The sequence below is a fragment of the Hyalella azteca genome, unplaced genomic scaffold (genome assembly GCF_000764305.2).
Source record: "Hyalella azteca isolate HAZT.00-mixed unplaced genomic scaffold, Hazt_2.0.2 contig6532, whole genome shotgun sequence".
NCBI classification, from domain to species: domain Eukaryota; kingdom Metazoa; phylum Arthropoda; class Malacostraca; order Amphipoda; family Hyalellidae; genus Hyalella; species Hyalella azteca.
The window spans coordinates 831,560-850,200 of NW_025936691.1; the positions used below are offsets into that span (position 1 = coordinate 831,560).

The window sequence follows — 18,641 nt, forward strand, 5'->3', positions numbered from 1 at the left end:
TGCCTATCTAGTGAACTTGAGCAACGATCGTTGGAAGTTGATAATGATGAACTGCTGCTGCTACCCTTCTTGCGTGGAATTTTCGTCGACTTTGCCTCAGTCTCATTACACTTATTTTTTGATTTCGCGCACGATTTATTTTTCTCCTTGCGACCTTCTTTGCAATCTTTGCCGAATATTTTCTGCATGAATTACGTGAAGGCGTTGGGCCGAGGGGGGCATGGTGGAGTTGCAGGCTACGCCAAGAAGTCGATTCCAGCATCCAAAACCAGACGTCCACAAGCCTGTTACTCTGTGATCATTTCTTTGGTGACAGGTTTCGGCATCTTCGGCTTACTGATAATATCCAAACTATCCTTTGCGATTCCGAAATCTGCAGTCGAGCTTCCAAACACCACCGATGGTGAAATTTTCCAGAGTGCGCGGAGCAGTGAGTTCATATGTAGATCGAGTGTATCTAGCATACGCCCAAACTACCTCCCCTGGCATTGTTTTTCCACCTTCAAAAAGCTTCCTACTTGCACGAGGCATTACTTGCATTGTCAGAAATTTGAATAAAGTTTTAGATCTATATTACCAGGAATTTTAACCTGATGAACTATGAAAACTTTTTAAACCAAGTTGCTGGTTTTCAGTTAAAAAAGTAAGCATCTTGGCTACAAGTGAAGTGACGGAAGCTGTGAATAAGATATGTATTCGATCAAAATTTTTGAAACGAGAACGTACATTTAACAAATGAATACGTGATCTTATTTTCCTCTTAAAAACAGGGGAAAATACGTGAACAATATTTTATAATTTTAGATGTCCGTGTTCATAATATTACACAAACAATATTCGAGATCAGGAATATTTAAGTCATGCGCTTTAAGATTGATTACATGTCCCCTTACAACCTCGATTATTCAAATAGGAATATTAGAAGCCATACGAAAGAATGAAACAGAGGTGCATAATTTTTATGGTTCAATACACATCTATTTTACAGAAGCATATCCCAATCACTTTGTATAGGTTCTCTACTTTCAGTGAACTTTTGAAAGTTATAAGGAACAAGATCTCAAGTTAATTAATCTAAAATGTCTTAGCTTACCATAACACATCTTTGTGAAATATTTGTCCAGGACTAAATAGCAGTGTTGAATTTATGCAGATATCTATCAAGTTACCTAATAGAAAGCCACTCCACTCTCACCCCAAAATGAGTTCTGCGGTTATGTTACGGAAGAATGAGATACCAATGACCAATTTACAGAAGGGTGCAGGTCGAAATATAACAACAGTAACTATAATTAACTAAACGCAATATTCACCCACCAAAAAAAAAACTAAATTGAGCAGCAGGTCGCGTGCTCTACTCAGTCAAGTGAGTTCCAGTCATACAACGCGCACTCATTTGTCATGTTGAAAAAACTAATAAACGTTCGAAGTCTATTTCATGTAGTCAAATTTTTTATTGGAGGAACAATATTGTGATTATTCGTTTTGGCTTTTACTATATTCAGCTTTGAGGTGACTGTAGACGTGTGTTACTGCTTTATGTCCCAAGCTTAATCTGGCTGCTATTCATGGCGCCGTTAGCTTATTCGGCGCTTCACGACTGCTCGGCCAGTGGTCAGCTGCTGCAGCCCTTGATCCATCCGTCTGTCGGAGAGTAGATTTACTGGGAGCGCAGCCGCGTGCACCACCAATTTTGTGCAACAATAAGCCCTGAATCGAACGCCTTGGATCTCTCCGGATATCCACCAATCAGCCGTGAACCATTCGGCTTTGTCTTCCTCCGGCCTCACATAGAACCTGCCGTGCACCACCTGACCGCGGATCGAATCTAACTTCCGGGCATCGCTAAATTACGTTCACCGCATCTGAGGTTAGGTTTCAGATAGCATAGTTCTGTTCCAAAATTTATCGTCCTTTAACAAGTGGCCGTTCGACCGAGGGCTGGTTCGACCCACGGCCTAGATACGGACGGCTTGAAGTGTTGAAGGCTACGTTCCGGAAGGCAGGAATCATGATGGTCCATTACATCCAGGGCAGTGGTGGTCTCCGGCAGGCGACTCGATTTACTCATCACGCCTCGCATGACTTGTGCATGCCGTGCCAGCCATAATACTCGTCCTGCTGCCACTTATCGAGCAGTGCGCGACAACGGTGTCTTCGTCATCACTGGCACTAGGCCGTTGCTACGGCGGAAATCATTTGCGACGAACTCTATGTCTACGAATGCTGCTGCTGAATATCGGCCTGTGTCGACCCGTATGGTACTCACACAGTGAAAGCAGGTTTGCCCGTGCGGGCAACCTGCTCCAACCTGCCACATGAATGAACATAGGATAATAATGTAAGTGTTCACAGAGAAAACTTGTACGAATAGGCCAGCGCCAGACCTATTTATTTCAATTTCCGGCGCCCTCCTCAGCAGGTAACCAGCACGCTGGCAACCTGCTTTCACTGTGTGGATACCCGTAGGCTTCAAAACCTGCTTAGCGTTCGTGTTGGTCGCCACTGCGTGCAGCCGTGTCGCCGGTTATCGTTCGGATGCTCGATGATGTCCGTAGATTAAGGCCTGTAAATAATGCAGGAAGTAACCTCATACATTAAAGTGAAAGTGCACAAAAAGTTTTGAAATGTTTTTACACGAACTCGGATTCCGTTTTGAACAAAAAAAGTGAACAGTCAACTGTGATTGCAAACGAGTGTATATAGACATTATTTGTATTACAGAAACACTCCCTAAAAATCACAGTGGGAAAATTGTACCCGTTGAATTTCAGCTGCCAGGTTTTGATTGTTTTCATAACTTGAATGAAGAGCAGTAGAGAATCAGTGTGGTGCGAACTTACTCTAAAAGGCAAAGATAGCCTCCTCATAGGGGTCATTTATAGATCACCTAACAGTTCCTCTGATAACAATAAAGTACTAAACATCCTTTCACCGAGCATAGCTTTCAGCAGGTCGCATACGTTGATCGTTGGTGACTTTAACCATTCAGAAATAGACTGGGCAGATGAAACTTCTCCAAGAGATGGGAATCACCAAGCATCCCTGTTCTTGGAGTCTGTGCGAGACTCGTTTTTAATCCAGAACATCACCAAGCCAACCCATTTTAGGGGTAAACAGACCCCCAATTATTCTAGATCATGTGTTTACTAGTGAAGAATCAAGTATAGATGAGATTCGCCACGAGGCTCCGTTGGGCAAAAGCCACCACCAATCATTGTTTTTCAGAATTGATTGCTGTGCAGGAAAGACGCTTCGGAAGACCGAATCGATCGATACTTCAGCGAACTCGCCGGCGAACTGGCCTGATGCGCACTCGAATGCAAAACCTAAGTTGACGTTCAACTCTGCCAACCACCAATAATGAACGGATTTTATTCAAATTTCAAAAATAAGTAGATATTATCAATAATTTGTGGATGAATTTATTTCAGATTTTTACATCAATTCCATTTTTATTAATACGGAAACCTAACTTCACGTTCACCTCGCACGTTGGGTCAAGTTTCAGTATTTTGTGGCATTAAAAAAAAGTAATTGATGTAAAAATCTGAAATAAATTCGTCCACAAATTAGTGAAAATATCTACTTAATTTTCAAATTTCAATGAAATCCGTTCTGTATTTATGGATTTATGTCTGGCAGAGTTGTAAATGAAGTTAGGTTTTCCGTATTAATAAAAAAGTGATTGATGTAAAAATCTGAAATAAATCCCTTAACAAATTATTGATAATATCTACTTATTTTTAAAATTTGAATGAAATCCGTTCGGTATTGATGGATTTATGGCTGGCAGAGTTGAAAATGAAGTTAGGTTTTCCGTATTAATAAAATTGTAATTGATGTAAAAATCTGAAATAAATCCGTCCACAAATTATTGATAATTTGTGTAGATATTGATAATATCTACTTATTTTTTAGATTTGAATGAAATCCGTTCATTATTGATGGATTAATGGCTGGCAGAGTTGAAAATGAAGTTAGGCTTTCCGTATTATTATTCCACGAAGAGATTGTCGTGGCATCTCGTTCAGATCGAACTTCGAGGGCACGTTACAAGTGGCTAAAAAAGACACGAGAGGATAAAAACAGATGACGTCTATGCTAAAAAGAGGACATATGCCAAGACTGATGACGTCTAACCTAGAATAAACAACACCTATGCTAAACCAGTAATATCCATGATAGATTAGATGACGGATAGGCCTAAGATTCAGAGGCTCTACGGAAAAGTTCTGTTTTTAGGCGTCGACGAAACAATGGCAGCGAAGAAGCAGATGTCACCGATGCTGGCAGACCATTCATGTTCTGGCCGCAATATATCGGCCGGAACGCTCTGTCGCCGACGGTGGACAGACGTGAGGACGGGACGACGAGGTCAGCCTTCGACGAGGAAGGCAGTCGCCTTCTAGAATGCAGATCCGACACGCGCCGTAGGCCTTCAGCGAGATAATTAAGGTGGTGCTAAACCATGGAGGCAGCGGAACGTCAGAACAGCGACTTTAAACTGCATGCGCTGCTGGATGCACAGCCAGTGAAGTTCACGCGAAATCGGTGTCACGTGGTCGAATTTCCACCGGGCACAAACGAGTCGCGCGGCAGCGTTCATTACGAATTGCAGTTTGTTAAGTGCCGTGATGGGAAGTCCGTAGAGTGTGGCATTGTCATAGTCCAGTCTGGTCAGCACAAGCGCCACCATGAGGGCCTCGAGGACCGGCCTCGAGAGACAGCGACTGACGCTACGAATTCGCCGCAGCTAGGATGCCTAAACAAGCAGCGGTTACTTTGGCAATGTGGTTGTTCATAGATAGTTCTCAGTCCAGCTGAATGCCGAGGCTGCGCACAGAGGATGCAGGTGCGACGAACTCGTCGCCCACGCGCACAAGGTTGGCAGGAAGCTGATGTTGGCGCCGAGCGGTCGCGAACCAAATAAATTCAGTTTTCGATGCATTGAGCTGGAGCCGGTTGGAACGCATCCAGTCTGAAACGGCGTCCATGCAGGCTGACATCCGGTCTTGCAGCGCTGCAGCGTCCGCCGGCGCACAGTAGCCATAGATTTGGGTGTCGTCGGCAAACATGTGCGGGTTCAAGCTGTGTGAATCAATTATGTGCAACACGTCGGCAGTATATAGCAGACAAAAGATTGGGCCGAGGACCGACCCCTGTGGTACGCCGCAGGTGACCGTCGATGGTGTAGAAGAGGAGAGCCCGAGACGAACACATTGGAGTCTCTTGTTGAGGTAAGACTTGAACCACCGCAGCACCGTACCGCGCAGGCCATACGATACGTCTAGCGGACGCAACAAGGTGGCGTGGTCGACCGTGTCAAATGCAGCGGAAAGATCGAGGAAAGCCAGTGCCTCAATGTTGCCGCGGTCAACCGCCTGCAGAATATTCGAAAGAACCTTCAGCATGGCGGTCTCGGTCGAGTGGTGACGACGGTATGCAGACTGAAGGTGAGGCATGAGACCTGACTTATGAAGGTAGTTATTTAGCTGCCGGGCCACAACGCGCTTGAGAAGTTTCGATAAAATCGATAGGTTGGAGATGGGTCGATACGAATTTGGGTCTGAGGAGTCGAGGTCCGGCTTTTTGAGAAGCGGCGTGATGTAAGCGGATTTGAAGTTCTCAGGACAACGCCGTCAGCGAGGGAGCGGTTAAACAGTTCAACCATAAAAGGTGCTAGGCTGGCAACATTCTATCCAAGTAGATGCGACGGCAACAGGTCGCTGGCGCACTGCTTGTTAGGCAGCGCGCGCACCGCAGTGGTGACCTAAACCACTGTGACGCAGGTGAACTCGCGTAGCACACAGTTGTAGGGGCACGGCGTAATGGTTGCCGCGGGAGCATCGGCCGACGACGTGCGCACAGCTGAAGTTTTGTTTTCAAAGAACGCATGGAATCCTTCCACGCTCACGTCGCCCGAGGCATCCGCACGACCCCTCCCCATGAGCCTATCCAGCGAACGCCACAGCGCCCGAGGGTCGCCGCGCTGTGTGTCAACTCTTAGACGCCAGAATGACTTTCTCTTGGATCTTTGGATCCAAGAAGGTTGACATGGGCGCGCCGCGCATCCCGCCAGTTGGACGTCGCTTCAGCCCCAGCAGCAGGATCGTTACGCCTGCTCGCGCGATGGACAGCCCGCTGAAGCAGCCGAACACCACGCTTCGAGGCGCGACATTCATCGTCAAACCACGGGTCGGAGGCTCGCCGGGGGACACGAACAGTTCGTGCAGGAATGAGGTCGTCGAGCAACGATGTCAATTCGATGTCGTAGAGTTTTGCAAGATCATCCCCCGACAGCTCCGACCATGAGTCCGGCCGACCAAGTCGGGACGACTGAAGTCTCCTGCTCAAAACATCGCCGTCGAGATCGCGCCACGGGCGACAGGTGACGGCTCTGTACGTCAACGCCGGGTGAACACATGGCACCATCCACTGGAGTAGTCGGTGGTCAGATATTGCGATTTCGATGAGATGTCAACGGACAGAAACTGAATGTTGGTACGCGCGATGACAACATCCAGCAGCACGCTAAGGTGATGGGTTGGTAAGGTAACGTGACAGACCATGCCGAAGGCAGACAGCAGATCGTTCAGCTGGCGCGCCCATTGGTCGTCGGTACGATCCAGTCGATCATTCCGGCTCCCAGTCATCCCGGCATCATCCCAGTCGACTCGAAGTTAACAGGTTTTGAAATACACGAAGAAAAGTTTCTCAAGCGCCTGGTAGCTTAAGATCCCAACAAGTTATGTGAACCAGACGGCTTCCATCCCAGATTGCTCAAAGAATTAGCAACCGTTCTGGCCTGCCCATTGTGCTCACCATCTCCTATCAGATTGTCGTTTGTTTTGTTTGTTTTATTGCCGGTAGATCCTGCACCACTAACTTATTATCTACGTTGAACGATTTGACTCGCCTGCAGGACGAAAGGGTGCCAGTGGATGCATTGTACCTCGATTTTGCCAAAGCATTTGACAGTGTTCCGCATGAGCGGCTGTTGCGTAAAGTGAAGTCTTTGGAAATTGAGGGAAACGTACTCCAACGGATCAGAGATTTTCTAGTTGGTAGACGACAACGTGTTAGTATTAACGGAACCGTGTCAGACTGGGCATCAGACCATCTGTGCGCAATTGCGTGCCACAAGGAAGCGTTATTGGACCTATTTTGTTCGTTGCTTTTATAAACGATCTGCCAGAAGTAGTGTCCAGCGTGTACTCCATGTATGCCGACGACACAAAAGCTTATAATTCAGTGAAGGATGCGTCAAATAAAGCGCAATTACCAGATGATCTTGACAGTTTAGTTAACTGGGCTGATACGTGGCAGCTGCGGTTTAATGCTGACAAGTGTAAAGTACTTCACCTCGGGAAGAACAATGAACAGCAAGATTACAGTATGAGAAGACATGGTTGCAACGAGGGAGTAATGATTGAAAAGTCTAGTGTAGAAAAGACGTGCAACAAGGATAATTTCAGGCTTGAAGGGCAAGTCCTATGAAGAAAGATTAAACATAATGAAGCTTCTAAGCCTCAAATATCGACGTCTGCGTGGGGACCTCGTTGAAGTATATAAGTATACTCATGGTTTATACAAGGTCCCCGAAGGATTACCAGAATTTTAAACAAGAACCAACACCAGGGGCCACGGCTATAAACTAAAAAAACTGCGCTGCAACTTATCCACGCGACAAAATTTCTTCTCGCTTCGAATCACCGACATATGTGGAACAGCCTCCCCGATGACATCGTTGGCGCTGAGACGTGTGAACGCGTTCAAGAACAGACTAGATAAAGCTATGGAAAAATATATGTTCAGATTTGAAATGCCTAGCACCATATCGAACCCGGTGGAAGTCTAGTAGCAACTTCAAACTATCGTCAGTCATGGAAAGATCCGGTCAAATGTCACGTTTTTAGATCTTCTGTGAACAAGGCACGAAAAGGAAAAGAATCGGCGACAAGCCACATCAGGCCTACACGTCAGCGCTGACATCACTATGTCTATCCCTATGTCATCACTATGTTAAGTAATGTTATTTAGTCACGTCCTTACTTTGCTTCAAATTCACGGGACCTTGTGGATTTTACGTTTAAAAGTTATAAATATGAAGTTTGAATGGGATGCAAGACCAGAGTCCTTGGTAGACAAGTCCTCGCCTCTCAAGTATATGTTTCAATCACAAAACGCGTTTATACTGGCTATGTAGAAGACCCGATTAGTAAATTTCTGCCAGAGGCCAAATTATGTTGATTCAAACCATATTCCAGTATGGATCACGAGCTTAGTAGTCCCATCAGATTTTATGACAATAAGCCAGTTATTTTTCTGTTAGTTTACGAAACAAAATTTTTAATCATATTGCAAATTACTATGTTTGCGTTTTAAAAATAAAATCTTTTATAAAAATGAGATTGAAAAACTCTGACCTCGATCATTTACTTTTCCATCTTCTGCATTAATTTGTGGTTAATTGTTAAAGGATGTTTTTTTTGCGTAGAAAAAACTCACTGCAAGCTTCAAATGATTACTTAGTTTTTTTTCAGTTATAGCAAGTTTTTGCTGCATATCTCGTCATTCGTATTTATTTAATTCATACCCGTAATAGATTCAAGATTAAGGAAGAAATTTTACCAAATTTTCTTTTTCCTCCTTTTGCCAAATTTGAAGGAAGAATTTTTGCCACTATAAACACTCACTGGCTAAAACCATAAAATTATGGATACTTCTTCGAAATAGTGGTTTTACAAAGAAAAGTTTTAGGAATCTTACGCCTCATCGAAATTGTAATAAATTCATAGTAATCTGGAGTGTGTGACTTGTGCATAATCAATTGAAAATTTATTCCGAGTCCCGTTATGTTTAGTCTAATGTGCCTGCTAAGCTCGTGCTCCATACTGGAAAATGGTTTGAATCAACATAATTTGGCCTCTAGCGAAAATTTTCTAATCGGTACTTGACATGACCAATATGCGAGCGTATTCTAAATAACTGATTGAAACATACTTGTGTGGTGAGTACACAATACAGCCTCAGAACAATGATCCATGTCAAACTTGAGCGTTTTTTGTTTTTGCTGACAGAAAATATCAGGTCTCTACACAACAGTACTTCATATATAGTTTTGAATTGGAGATCTCTTGACGTAATTGAAGGATGTGACAAACTAACATTATTTGGAAAGTGATGGAGCTACCGGGGACGATACATCGAAACTTATTTTCAGTAATAAATTAAATTTTCTAATGCAGCCGAAAACTTGATAGCAAGTAAGGATTCAATGGCATTAATCTTGGACGAAGCATAGATTTATAGTTACTCATGCTAGCTTAAGCTAATTTTCTCCTGGTTCGTTAATAAAGGTCGTGTATCTCAAATCGGAGGATTTTGAATCGACTTGACACGTCCAACGTTATTGTTTGTAATTTTCAATTTCAATTAAATAGCCTGAGCTTGGCAATAATGCAAAATCATTTGTATTTATCTTCACATGATTTATAATACCATGTTTGGATAAATTATCAATTTCTTTAAATCGGTTAAATAATAACTTCCGTGAACTTATCAGTTTTTTTTTCATAACATTAGGCGGATAAAAAAAACAGTTTAATTATTGTTTCCATAGCCTCGCTTGTACAGGCTGCTGGAGGCCGCCAGTTTGGGCCGCTGCTGAGGATATGGAGAGCAAAGCAAAGAGCGACTCGCCTCCGTTTTGACACGTGCCCAACAATTATTACCTTATTATCGAAGCTGTATTTCTAGTTCCTGATACACATCTAGAACGGCATGACAAGCTTATGAACACGATCCAAATTTTTAAATTTGTTGGTTTAGTTTAATGGCCTAATTTTTTCCTAGGGCATCAGCTGGTAAACTTTCTCATACAAGCAAAAATAGTTCATTATCCACAAGAGGCGGAAAGAAACGTCAAGGAGCGATGACTTACACGTGACGTGTACGCAAGAGAGAGACAGGAGATAAAAAATGGGAATTCTGAGTCTATGAAACTCCACATTTAATACGACAAAAAAAGTCTCAACTTTTCTCCGCATTTAATACCTTTTCCTCGGTTGTCTTCACTGTTTTTAATCAAATAGTAGACGCATAACTAATCAATGCCAACAGTTAGCCGATCAATTTTTGCCAAGTACTCAGCCAGTTGAGTGGAAATACACGGAAATGTTATGGTGCGCCTTCTCAAAATCTGTGGAACGTATAGTTTAAAGTCTAGGATAATACCATACCACTATGCCAGAGGCATGACCAGTAACGAAGATGTCTAAGTTTGGACTCAATGCCATTACAGACGGCTTCTCGATCGTGAAACTATTAAAGGGATGCAAATCTATTGGACGTTCGGTTAATACCGGCGCTCTCAAGTGGTAAAAGCCGATGGTTCCAGAGATATCGTACGTGACAACGATTTCGCCTGTTTCACTGAGAATAAATGGAGCTTTGCAAAATTTTTGGTCTCCGGAGGCAGTAAATTGCGCCGTGCTGATCAGAGTCGGTGGGTTTTGTTGAAACTTGGACGTCGGGACATCGTGATCGAAGCTGTAGACCCTGAACTTCTGCAAGGAAAGTGTCCAAGTCAGGTAAACCCACAGTGATTGATCAAAGTAATGATTTACATAAAAAAATATTTACATACGCTGACACGCGGAGCAGGGTATGATTTAAATATTGGAATTAATAATGTCGTGCAAGAATATTTTTGTAGCTATTTTATTGATAGAATGCAGCAAGCCCCTTAGACGTTTGCAGCGGAAGGTTACGGGCAGCTGATGTGAATATAGATTTAAATCGTATGTACGAACGTTCCATCGAACATCATCAGTGATGAGTCGACGGTGTTTGTTAATGGGTGAGGCAATCTCGTTTTCAATACTCGAAATATTAATGAATACGTTATATACTTAGCTAATGATGTCAAAATAAACTCGTGTAAAATAAAACATGTCAATTTCTCACCTCATATGGTTCGCATGGATCACCGATAATGAAGTTTCCTCTTGGACAGATTTTGAAATGTTCAGTAAGCCTAGAATCGTGAACCATGTGGGTGAGTTTGTTCATAACTCCTAAACCACTTGGGTTCGGACCACTGGCTCTAAAGATCTTCAGTCGCCCATCCTGAAAAAGTATAAGATTTACTTGCATGTCAGATATGGGAAAACGGGCGAAGTCAGACATAATAAGACACCGCTCCTGTCTGCGGTGTGGCTAGCAGCAGCTTAGTTTCGGATAAAATACGGTGCATTTATACTCCATCAGTACCTCGGCATAGAGTTCGCCTCTACACACGGTTCCAGTTGAGTTACACACTTGACTCCGTGAAGATAGACGTTTTGTAAAGCACACACAAACCCAATTACCAACAAACAGTGTTAAGTATCAAACGGAGTGTCATTCACTGTTCAAGGCACATTTTGGATGAGCACAAATATACTCTGTTGGGCCAAAACAGACATCTAAACCATCACGCTGAAATTTGATACATTTCTATAGCATTACCAGTCATAATTATGCAATGAAATTAGTTATGCAGTGAATTATTTTCACGGTATTGGTTTGTAGCAACAGCGGTTCACGAGACTTACTTAGGATCAAGTCTATGCAAATCGTGACTGGCAACAAATATGAATCGCTTCTTACCTCAAACTGTTTGAGAGCTTCTTCCAAGGTTGCGAAAGAAGGATTGTGTACAGCAAGGAAGCTCTCAGGAGTGGGTTGGAACACAAGGCAGCTGTCGTCCGGTGCCAAGCCGAACCACGTAACTTGTAACGTTGGTGTCCACGTATCACTGAAAGACCTCACAGGCGTCGCATCTCCCGATATGGAAAAGCTAAGAAGTTTTGAGGCTTATTTTCCAATGTAAATTCGCCAAAGTAATAGTTGACTCTACCACTTTTGAAGGATTTATATTCCAGAGCATGAAATTGTGACCGCTAATAATTAACTTTCTACCGCCGTATGTAGCTCTCCGGGAATACAACTTTCAACTTAAATTATACGTAAAATATTGAGTGTAGCAGCCTTAGGACGTTTGTACGCAACAGAGAACATTTCAAAGTTGTACGTGGCGGCAACCATCAGTGCAAGTCATTTTGCGCTCACTAGAAGGTATCCTTTTGGGAAGTAGGCTTGCGACAACATTGCACCGGTTACTCATGTTAGGCTGTAGAGGGTTAAATCAAGCATTAGTTTACTCACGCATTCCGCCGCCTTGATGTATTCATACATGGGAAAAATAGGGTCATTGAAAGATACAGATAGTACTTACTTGCTCTAACACACTTTGTAGCATGATTAAAATAAACAATTTGGCATTAAGATTAATAACTAAATGAATCAAACAATAAAGGCTTGCTCCTAATCAATTTTTATTCACATTAGCATACTGCTAAGTTCCATATGTGTGATTGAAAAATAAATACTTTTTTTAAAGCATGCAAAAGTTTTTCTGAGCATAAATTTGCCTATTTATCCTCATAAGCCACATTAAGCTGCCGATATATTCAGCTATCTAAGAGCAGCTTCTATATACCTAACACAAAAAGAATAAAACCTAAAACATTTGTAATAGTCTCTTTACCGTTCAGTCCAGGTGAATTACTAACCTTGATTTGTTGTAAAACGCTAGTTTCCATGTCTCCCCGGAAATAAAATTATACGTTTTGGTCAGGAGTGACCTCTCCTTCTTGGAATATGCATATTGTGCCATTATCTCATCACGGAAATGGATCCTACCGGCATGCGAGGACGAAAACCGCACATCCCAGAGCTGTAACTCTGGTCGGCCTCCATCCACACTCCAGCACTCGAGTAGAAGTTCGTGATCGACATCCGTAAATCTGCCGGTTTAGTAGAAATATTTAATCATCCTTCAATGAAGTTGGAGCAGAGCTATAAACAAACTTACAAAGCAATTTGAGCAACGTTCGCCTCGTCATTGTAATGCAGCCGTGATTTTTGCAATACATACCATTTTTAAGTTATTTTTTTGATGATTATGCGCATCAATGATTGAAATTAATACTACACTTATTGCAAAAATAATAGTCTATGAAAAATTAATGCAATTAATCATTTCTGCAGCTCGTGAATTACTTAGGGGCTACTTGGGGAGGAAGTGGTTGAGATCATAAGGATGAGAGCAGCGAGTTTGGGCTTTGAAACTTGCAATTAGTTGTAAAATCGGCAAAGTGAACGGGTTGTTAAGAACCAGCCACAGTTCAACATGGCCCAATCAAAGCTCACACCACTATATAATTTGTAATATTTTTATACTGCCCGTTAAAAAAAATAATAAGTCGTATAGAATGAAGCCGTTGACCCTTGCAAACACTTTTAAGGCCTTAAATTCTTAAAAAACATAAATTAGGTGTCGTTAAATGATAACAGTACTCACTCGAAAACTTTACTTTTTAAGCTTAAAAAGAAGTTCCGTGGCAGGGTGTGAACGACACGGCGTGTACGCGGGTCATAAACCTCAACCAAACCGTTGTGGACCCGCACCAACCGCGAGCTGGAAAAAGATTTGATGTGATAATATGGCGGATGCTAGTTGATAGTCAGCGTTGGCATTTAAAATCATATTCACGGCAAAATCTGAACTCCCATTTCTTCGTTAGATGCAAGGAATTGAAAGGAACAGAAGCAATGATATTATTTTAAAATAATTTTTAACTGCTGAAAGCAACAGAAAAATGACATACAATTATGTTATCCTTGATCAAAAATATACAATTTATCACAAATGGACTTTCTCCAACATCCCAGTGTGAATCTGAAAATATCAATGTTCAAAATATTTTTAATACCTACAAAAAATTATCACACATAGATTTTCAACATTCTATTGTGAATCTGAATTACAGTAAAATAATTAACATTTAAAGTATCTTCAACACGTTGACTCCGAAGTGGTACATACGCATACTACGAAATGTATTTCTCCAGTACATCGTGGTGCATACATAATTCAGGGTTGCCAGAACTCAATCGACAATTCTACGGACCCGCCTGCGAACTCGCGCAACTGGGACACTCATAATTCCTTAAATACTTAACGGATCTGTATGAATTTTGGAATGTGAGTAGGTATTAATTATCGATACGCGGCCGCAGGAATTATTACAAATTTTTACATGAATTATTTCCTAACCTAGCCTAACCCAACCTAATAATAAGTCATGTAAAAATCTGTAATAATTCCTGCGGCAGCGTATCGATAATTAATACTCACATTCCAAAATTTGAGCAGGTACGTTAAGTATTGAAGGAATTATGAGTTTCCCAGTTGCTTAAAAAATATGTTTATTGGTTTTAATTAAAAAATAAGCCACGTAAAAATCTGTAATAATTCCTGCGGCAGCGTATCAATAATTAATACTCACATTCCAAAATTCATACAGATCCGTTAAGTATTGAAGGAATTATGAGTGTCTCAGTTGCGCGAGTCCGCAGGCGAGTTCGCAGGCGGGTCCGTAGAATTGTCGATTGAGTGTTGCCAGATGGCCTAGAAACGGCCAAGTCCTCGAATAAAAAAGGCCAAAAAAGCCTATAACTCAATATATACTAGTATATTCGGAGGTTCCGCTGTAAAAATTCAATTTTTTTCGATTTAATTAGGAAGTAACCTTATCATAAATGTTAGCCGGCCAATGCAATTGAAAAAACTAAATCTCGTAATTTGCCCGGAAAAAAGACCGTCTGGCAACCCTGTTTCATAATAGCACTAAAAATGAAATAATAGTACAAGATGAAGCAATCTGAGTTCTGTTAAGAAAAAAAAGTCACAGGAATTCTTAGGCAATTCGTCACAGTTAGACTGAAAGGTCATAGTATTAAGCTGAATTACATTTTAAAGTCAATCTTACAAAAAGGCTTACCCGTTGTGATTGAATTCCATTTTAATTATCCGATTACGGGCTGACATTTCGGTCTCAAACTCCACCAGACTCTTGCACATGCGCAGCTCCATTTCTCGCACAAATTGCGAGCGATTTCTTGAAATTAAACTTCTGCTCATCAGTTGTTGGACCGCCGTCCTTCCACTCATATTACGCGAATCAAGCATTTTTAAAAACAAACTTATCTTTTTCAAGGTTCTTCTCAAATTGTGGATACTTTTAAAAATTGAGCGTATAGTCCACAACAACAATGCACCAACAATAATAACTGGAGCTTCGCAAACGTTCCACGTGTGTTTGAGAAGAGCGACTCATGTTTGCAAGAGACCTCGCTTGCTCGTAGAATGAAACGGTCGGTCTAGTTAGGCCTAAGCAAACGTTCCGCCACGTTTGGCTCCAAAAAAAAGCGAGAGCATTTAGCATTTCCTGTTATGGATTGCCTTCTAGTTCTTAGTTTAATGTCGTATTGTATGGAAAAGTTAATCAAATTTTGATCATAGTCATCTTTCAACTTATTCACGCCGTGCACTCAACATAATTTCAATTTAATTGAGCTTCCATAATGTGTTAAGAAAAGTCCTTTACATCATCCATACGAGGCTTATCATGTTCCGCGGGAGGCCAGGAGCCTGTCTCAGGCACACAGGAATGGAATAAAACGATAGTGTAATTCTTCTATCATTCTTTCACCTTCATGACAGTTCTCTGCACACACAGAAGTGCATCAGATGGTAGAAAACACATCATTTAAAATAATTAAACCTACAGCCACAGGTTGGTCGGTCATGACCGATCAAGTAGGGAACTCAATGAGAAGAACTCTTTCAGCTTCTGATTTGGCTAAATGTATTAGCATTTGTTGAAAAAATAAGTTAACTCAGTAAGCACAGCAAATTAAACATGCCACTTCAGATAAATATAGTGTTTGAGGGAATACAGTGCAAACTGTCTGGTTAAGAAGTAGCAAGCATTGGAATGACAATGGCAAATGATCCATGGAAAATTGTAACAAACTAATTTTTCAAACAAACAAAAGGCTGAAAAATAAATATCCAAAAACAGCAACAGGGCTAGGAATGGTTATATTAACTTGGAAAAATCATTGCAAATAGTGTAGTGATTATTTTTCAGTAATACATCATAAAAAATGAAATGGCACTTAAATGTGGCCAAGATATCCACAGAATTCTTTGCTGCAGACTGCAGAGGTAATGCAGCATATATTCAACAGCGGTGGCTGTGAAATACAAATACAGGTAATGTCTGGTACTGGTAGACTGGTAACATTTAATCATATGAACAAAAGTCAAAACATCTTTGCTCACCAGATCCAGGTTATCCTCAGAGAGTTTATAAAATTTTTTTACACAAATAGTTGCATACAATCAAATGGGGTAATAGGGACAGTTTTGAGTGTTTTCTGTTAATAACTTCTTACCATGAAACATTTCATAAACAAATTTGAGCTCATTTTAAAATTTAAAGGTCTATGTGACTAATGTGAGGGCTAGGTATCATATGACATCTCCAAAATAATTCCATCTGCATGATATGCTATTAAGTATTAGTAATGTAGGTTGCCAGTGCCAGACACAAATTAAAAGCACCTGAATTAATCCTGAGAACTTGAGAAGGGGGCAGTGCCTTTCAAGTGCCAAAAAATGACACTCAAAAATTGTCAAGACTCAAGATATTGAAAAAAATTATTTGCAGCAGAAGAGGTAATGCAGCACAAATTCCACACCAGCAGGTTGTGAACTTATGAACTAGCAGAACTACAAAATCAGGTAAAAATTGGTCACATGGGTGGGTACTATTCTAACTTTCCAAGGCCTTAGTCAAGGTGAGAAACTAGAGATTTTATCCTGTTTCTGGACACAAGTAGATTCCATCAATTTTGCTACCTTTGAGTCTTGGACTTGGTCATGATTACTCATGAACACTTCACTGCGACTGCAATAGGTAATGAGCACACTTGCTGCACACACTTAAAAAAACTCAAACTTTAAGTCACAATTGACTTCTACTTACATTATTTGACATTCTAAATGTCTCTGATTTGTTTTGTCCACATTCACAGAGGATGCTTTTTGTGCTTTCTTTGTTTATTTGAACTTGAAGTGAAAGGAACTCTGGACTCTGGAGACTCATTCAAAACTTTAAGGTAGCACCTCCAGGCTCCACAGTCCACAGGTGACAGGATGGTGATGATCAGCCTATCGCTAATCAGGGTTTGTGAAAACTGCAAAAACCAGAGATGATACCCTACATAAAGAGGAGGCATGTTACCAGAGCTGCTAATAATAATATATGGTACAAACAAATGAAACAATGAGACATACCTAATGCAACTTTGCAAGACATTTGTTTGAAGAATACATGAATATTTCATCACAGGTTACAGAGGTTAGTAATTATTTACATGCCCTGCACTGTGCCTCATTATGAGATTGTGGACTGGTTGGTCTAGACTCACTCTAGCCTGGCCAGTGGGCAGCACAGCCCGGGACGCCTGTCGGATACCACCTCTGCCGTGCTTCGAATGGACTATCATGATCCCTTCCCTGAAGAACATAGCCTACAACACATCTTGACTGTAACATTATCAGCCGCACGTCACCAGACAGATAACATCCATTGAATTAGATCAATCAGCCCACAGAAAAATAAGCCTGGCACTGGCAGGCTGGCGTCGTATAGCCCAGGCCCCAGCGTCGTCAGCCAACACGTGAAAATTTTTTACACCACCCGGACGGAGCGCGCCGGAGCCGTCCGTATTTCATTTGTCCCGTGTATCGAATCAGCCCACGGTCGAACGGCCACGTGTCGGACGACGATAAATTTTTGAACAGAACTATGCTATCTGGAACCTAACTCCAGATGCTGTGAGCTAAAAGTTACGTAAATTTAGCGAAGCTGCGGAAGTCACTCGCCGGCGGCCGGCGGACGATAGAGTTTGGAACAGTGCAATCATTTGCAGTGCATGCATTTACTCTCAAGGCTTTCAGACAGCAAAAAATACACCAATTTCATCAAGTGTACGAGCTTAATTTCCGTCAATGCTACATAAGCCGCCAGGTTCCAGCCTGCAGCGAATTGCACGTTACTCGCCGATTGTAAATAAAACCATATAAAACAGGTCCAGAACTATGATATTTAGGATTCGATTGCCACCTTACATCTATAAAGCTTTTCGATCGCGTTAGAGAGTTTTGGCTCAGTTTGCTAACAAACACATAGTGAAGTGGCCGGCGACATGAGTGATGTGGCGAAGTTTTTCGGTATTGATGGTAGAATATTTACACGCGGAAATAAAAATAAATGTAAACTCATTTCTGCGGTATAAAGATGATGTGGTCCTTGCAAGACTAAGGTATATATTAGTAGTCAATCCTATAAATTTATCACAACTTGTGAATGCGTAGAAAAAATATTGCCTATCATAATTCGGAGAAGAGTCATTATATTTATTCAAAGTGAAATTTGGTAGTGACTCACACCAGAAGCCTGAATGTATAGAGAAACAGCGCTGTAACCTCAAAAATTAATGTTGAATTTACTACTCCTAGGAGTGAAAACTATACTCGATTATCTGCGCTCTCAGCTCTACCATCCATGGTTATTAATACGAGTCGGCAACTGGATTTAGTCTTGTGGTTCAACCAAATTGTTGCCAGGATTAGGCGGCACTCGCCAGTGTTGCCACCTAAACCCGTAAACCGAATG

General features: G+C 41.6%; 1 protein-coding gene across 6 annotated transcripts; it reads right to left on the minus strand.

The window, feature by feature from the left end:
* Positions 1–10,187: 10,187 nt before the first annotated feature.
* LOC108666886 lies at positions 10,188–17,469 on the minus strand. 6 transcript variants are annotated; one of them, XM_047880886.1, is made up of 8 exons: positions 17,392–17,469; positions 16,947–17,157; positions 14,895–15,620; positions 13,412–13,528; positions 12,621–12,854; positions 11,656–11,845; positions 10,972–11,133; positions 10,188–10,571 (listed from the first exon to the last, which is right to left on the minus strand). In XM_047880886.1, exons 3-8 carry the CDS (start codon positions 15,080–15,082, stop codon positions 10,221–10,223), a joined length of 1,242 nt encoding a protein of 413 aa, XP_047736842.1. In that variant the 5' UTR covers positions 15,083–15,620; positions 16,947–17,157; positions 17,392–17,469; the 3' UTR covers positions 10,188–10,220. The 6 variants fall into 6 exon arrangements, 4 of the variants coding, with proteins under 4 accessions (XP_047736842.1, XP_018009324.1, XP_047736843.1 ...); XM_018153835.2 differs by lacking the exon at positions 17,392–17,469 and having other exon boundaries at positions 16,947–17,310; XR_001930524.2 differs by lacking the exons at positions 16,947–17,157; positions 17,392–17,469 and having other exon boundaries at positions 11,656–11,803; positions 12,751–12,854; positions 14,895–16,313.
* Positions 17,470–18,641: the final 1,172 nt, after the last annotated feature.

What these genes read in the sequence shown, in the direction of transcription:
- LOC108666886 (XM_047880886.1), bottom strand. Translation starts at nt 15,082, where the DNA reads ATGCTTGATTCGCGTAATATGAGTGGAAGGACGGCGGTCCAACAACTG. An exon ending in ATGGAATTCAATCACAACGG is followed by an intron (nt 13,529 to 14,894) that starts GTAAGCCTTTTT and finishes ATCTTTTTCCAG; the next exon opens with CTCGCGGTTGGTGCGGGTCC. An exon ending in ATCCATGCGAACCATATGAG is followed by an intron (nt 10,572 to 10,971) that starts GTGAGAAATTGA and finishes CTTTCCTTGCAG; the next exon opens with AAGTTCAGGGTCTACAGCTT.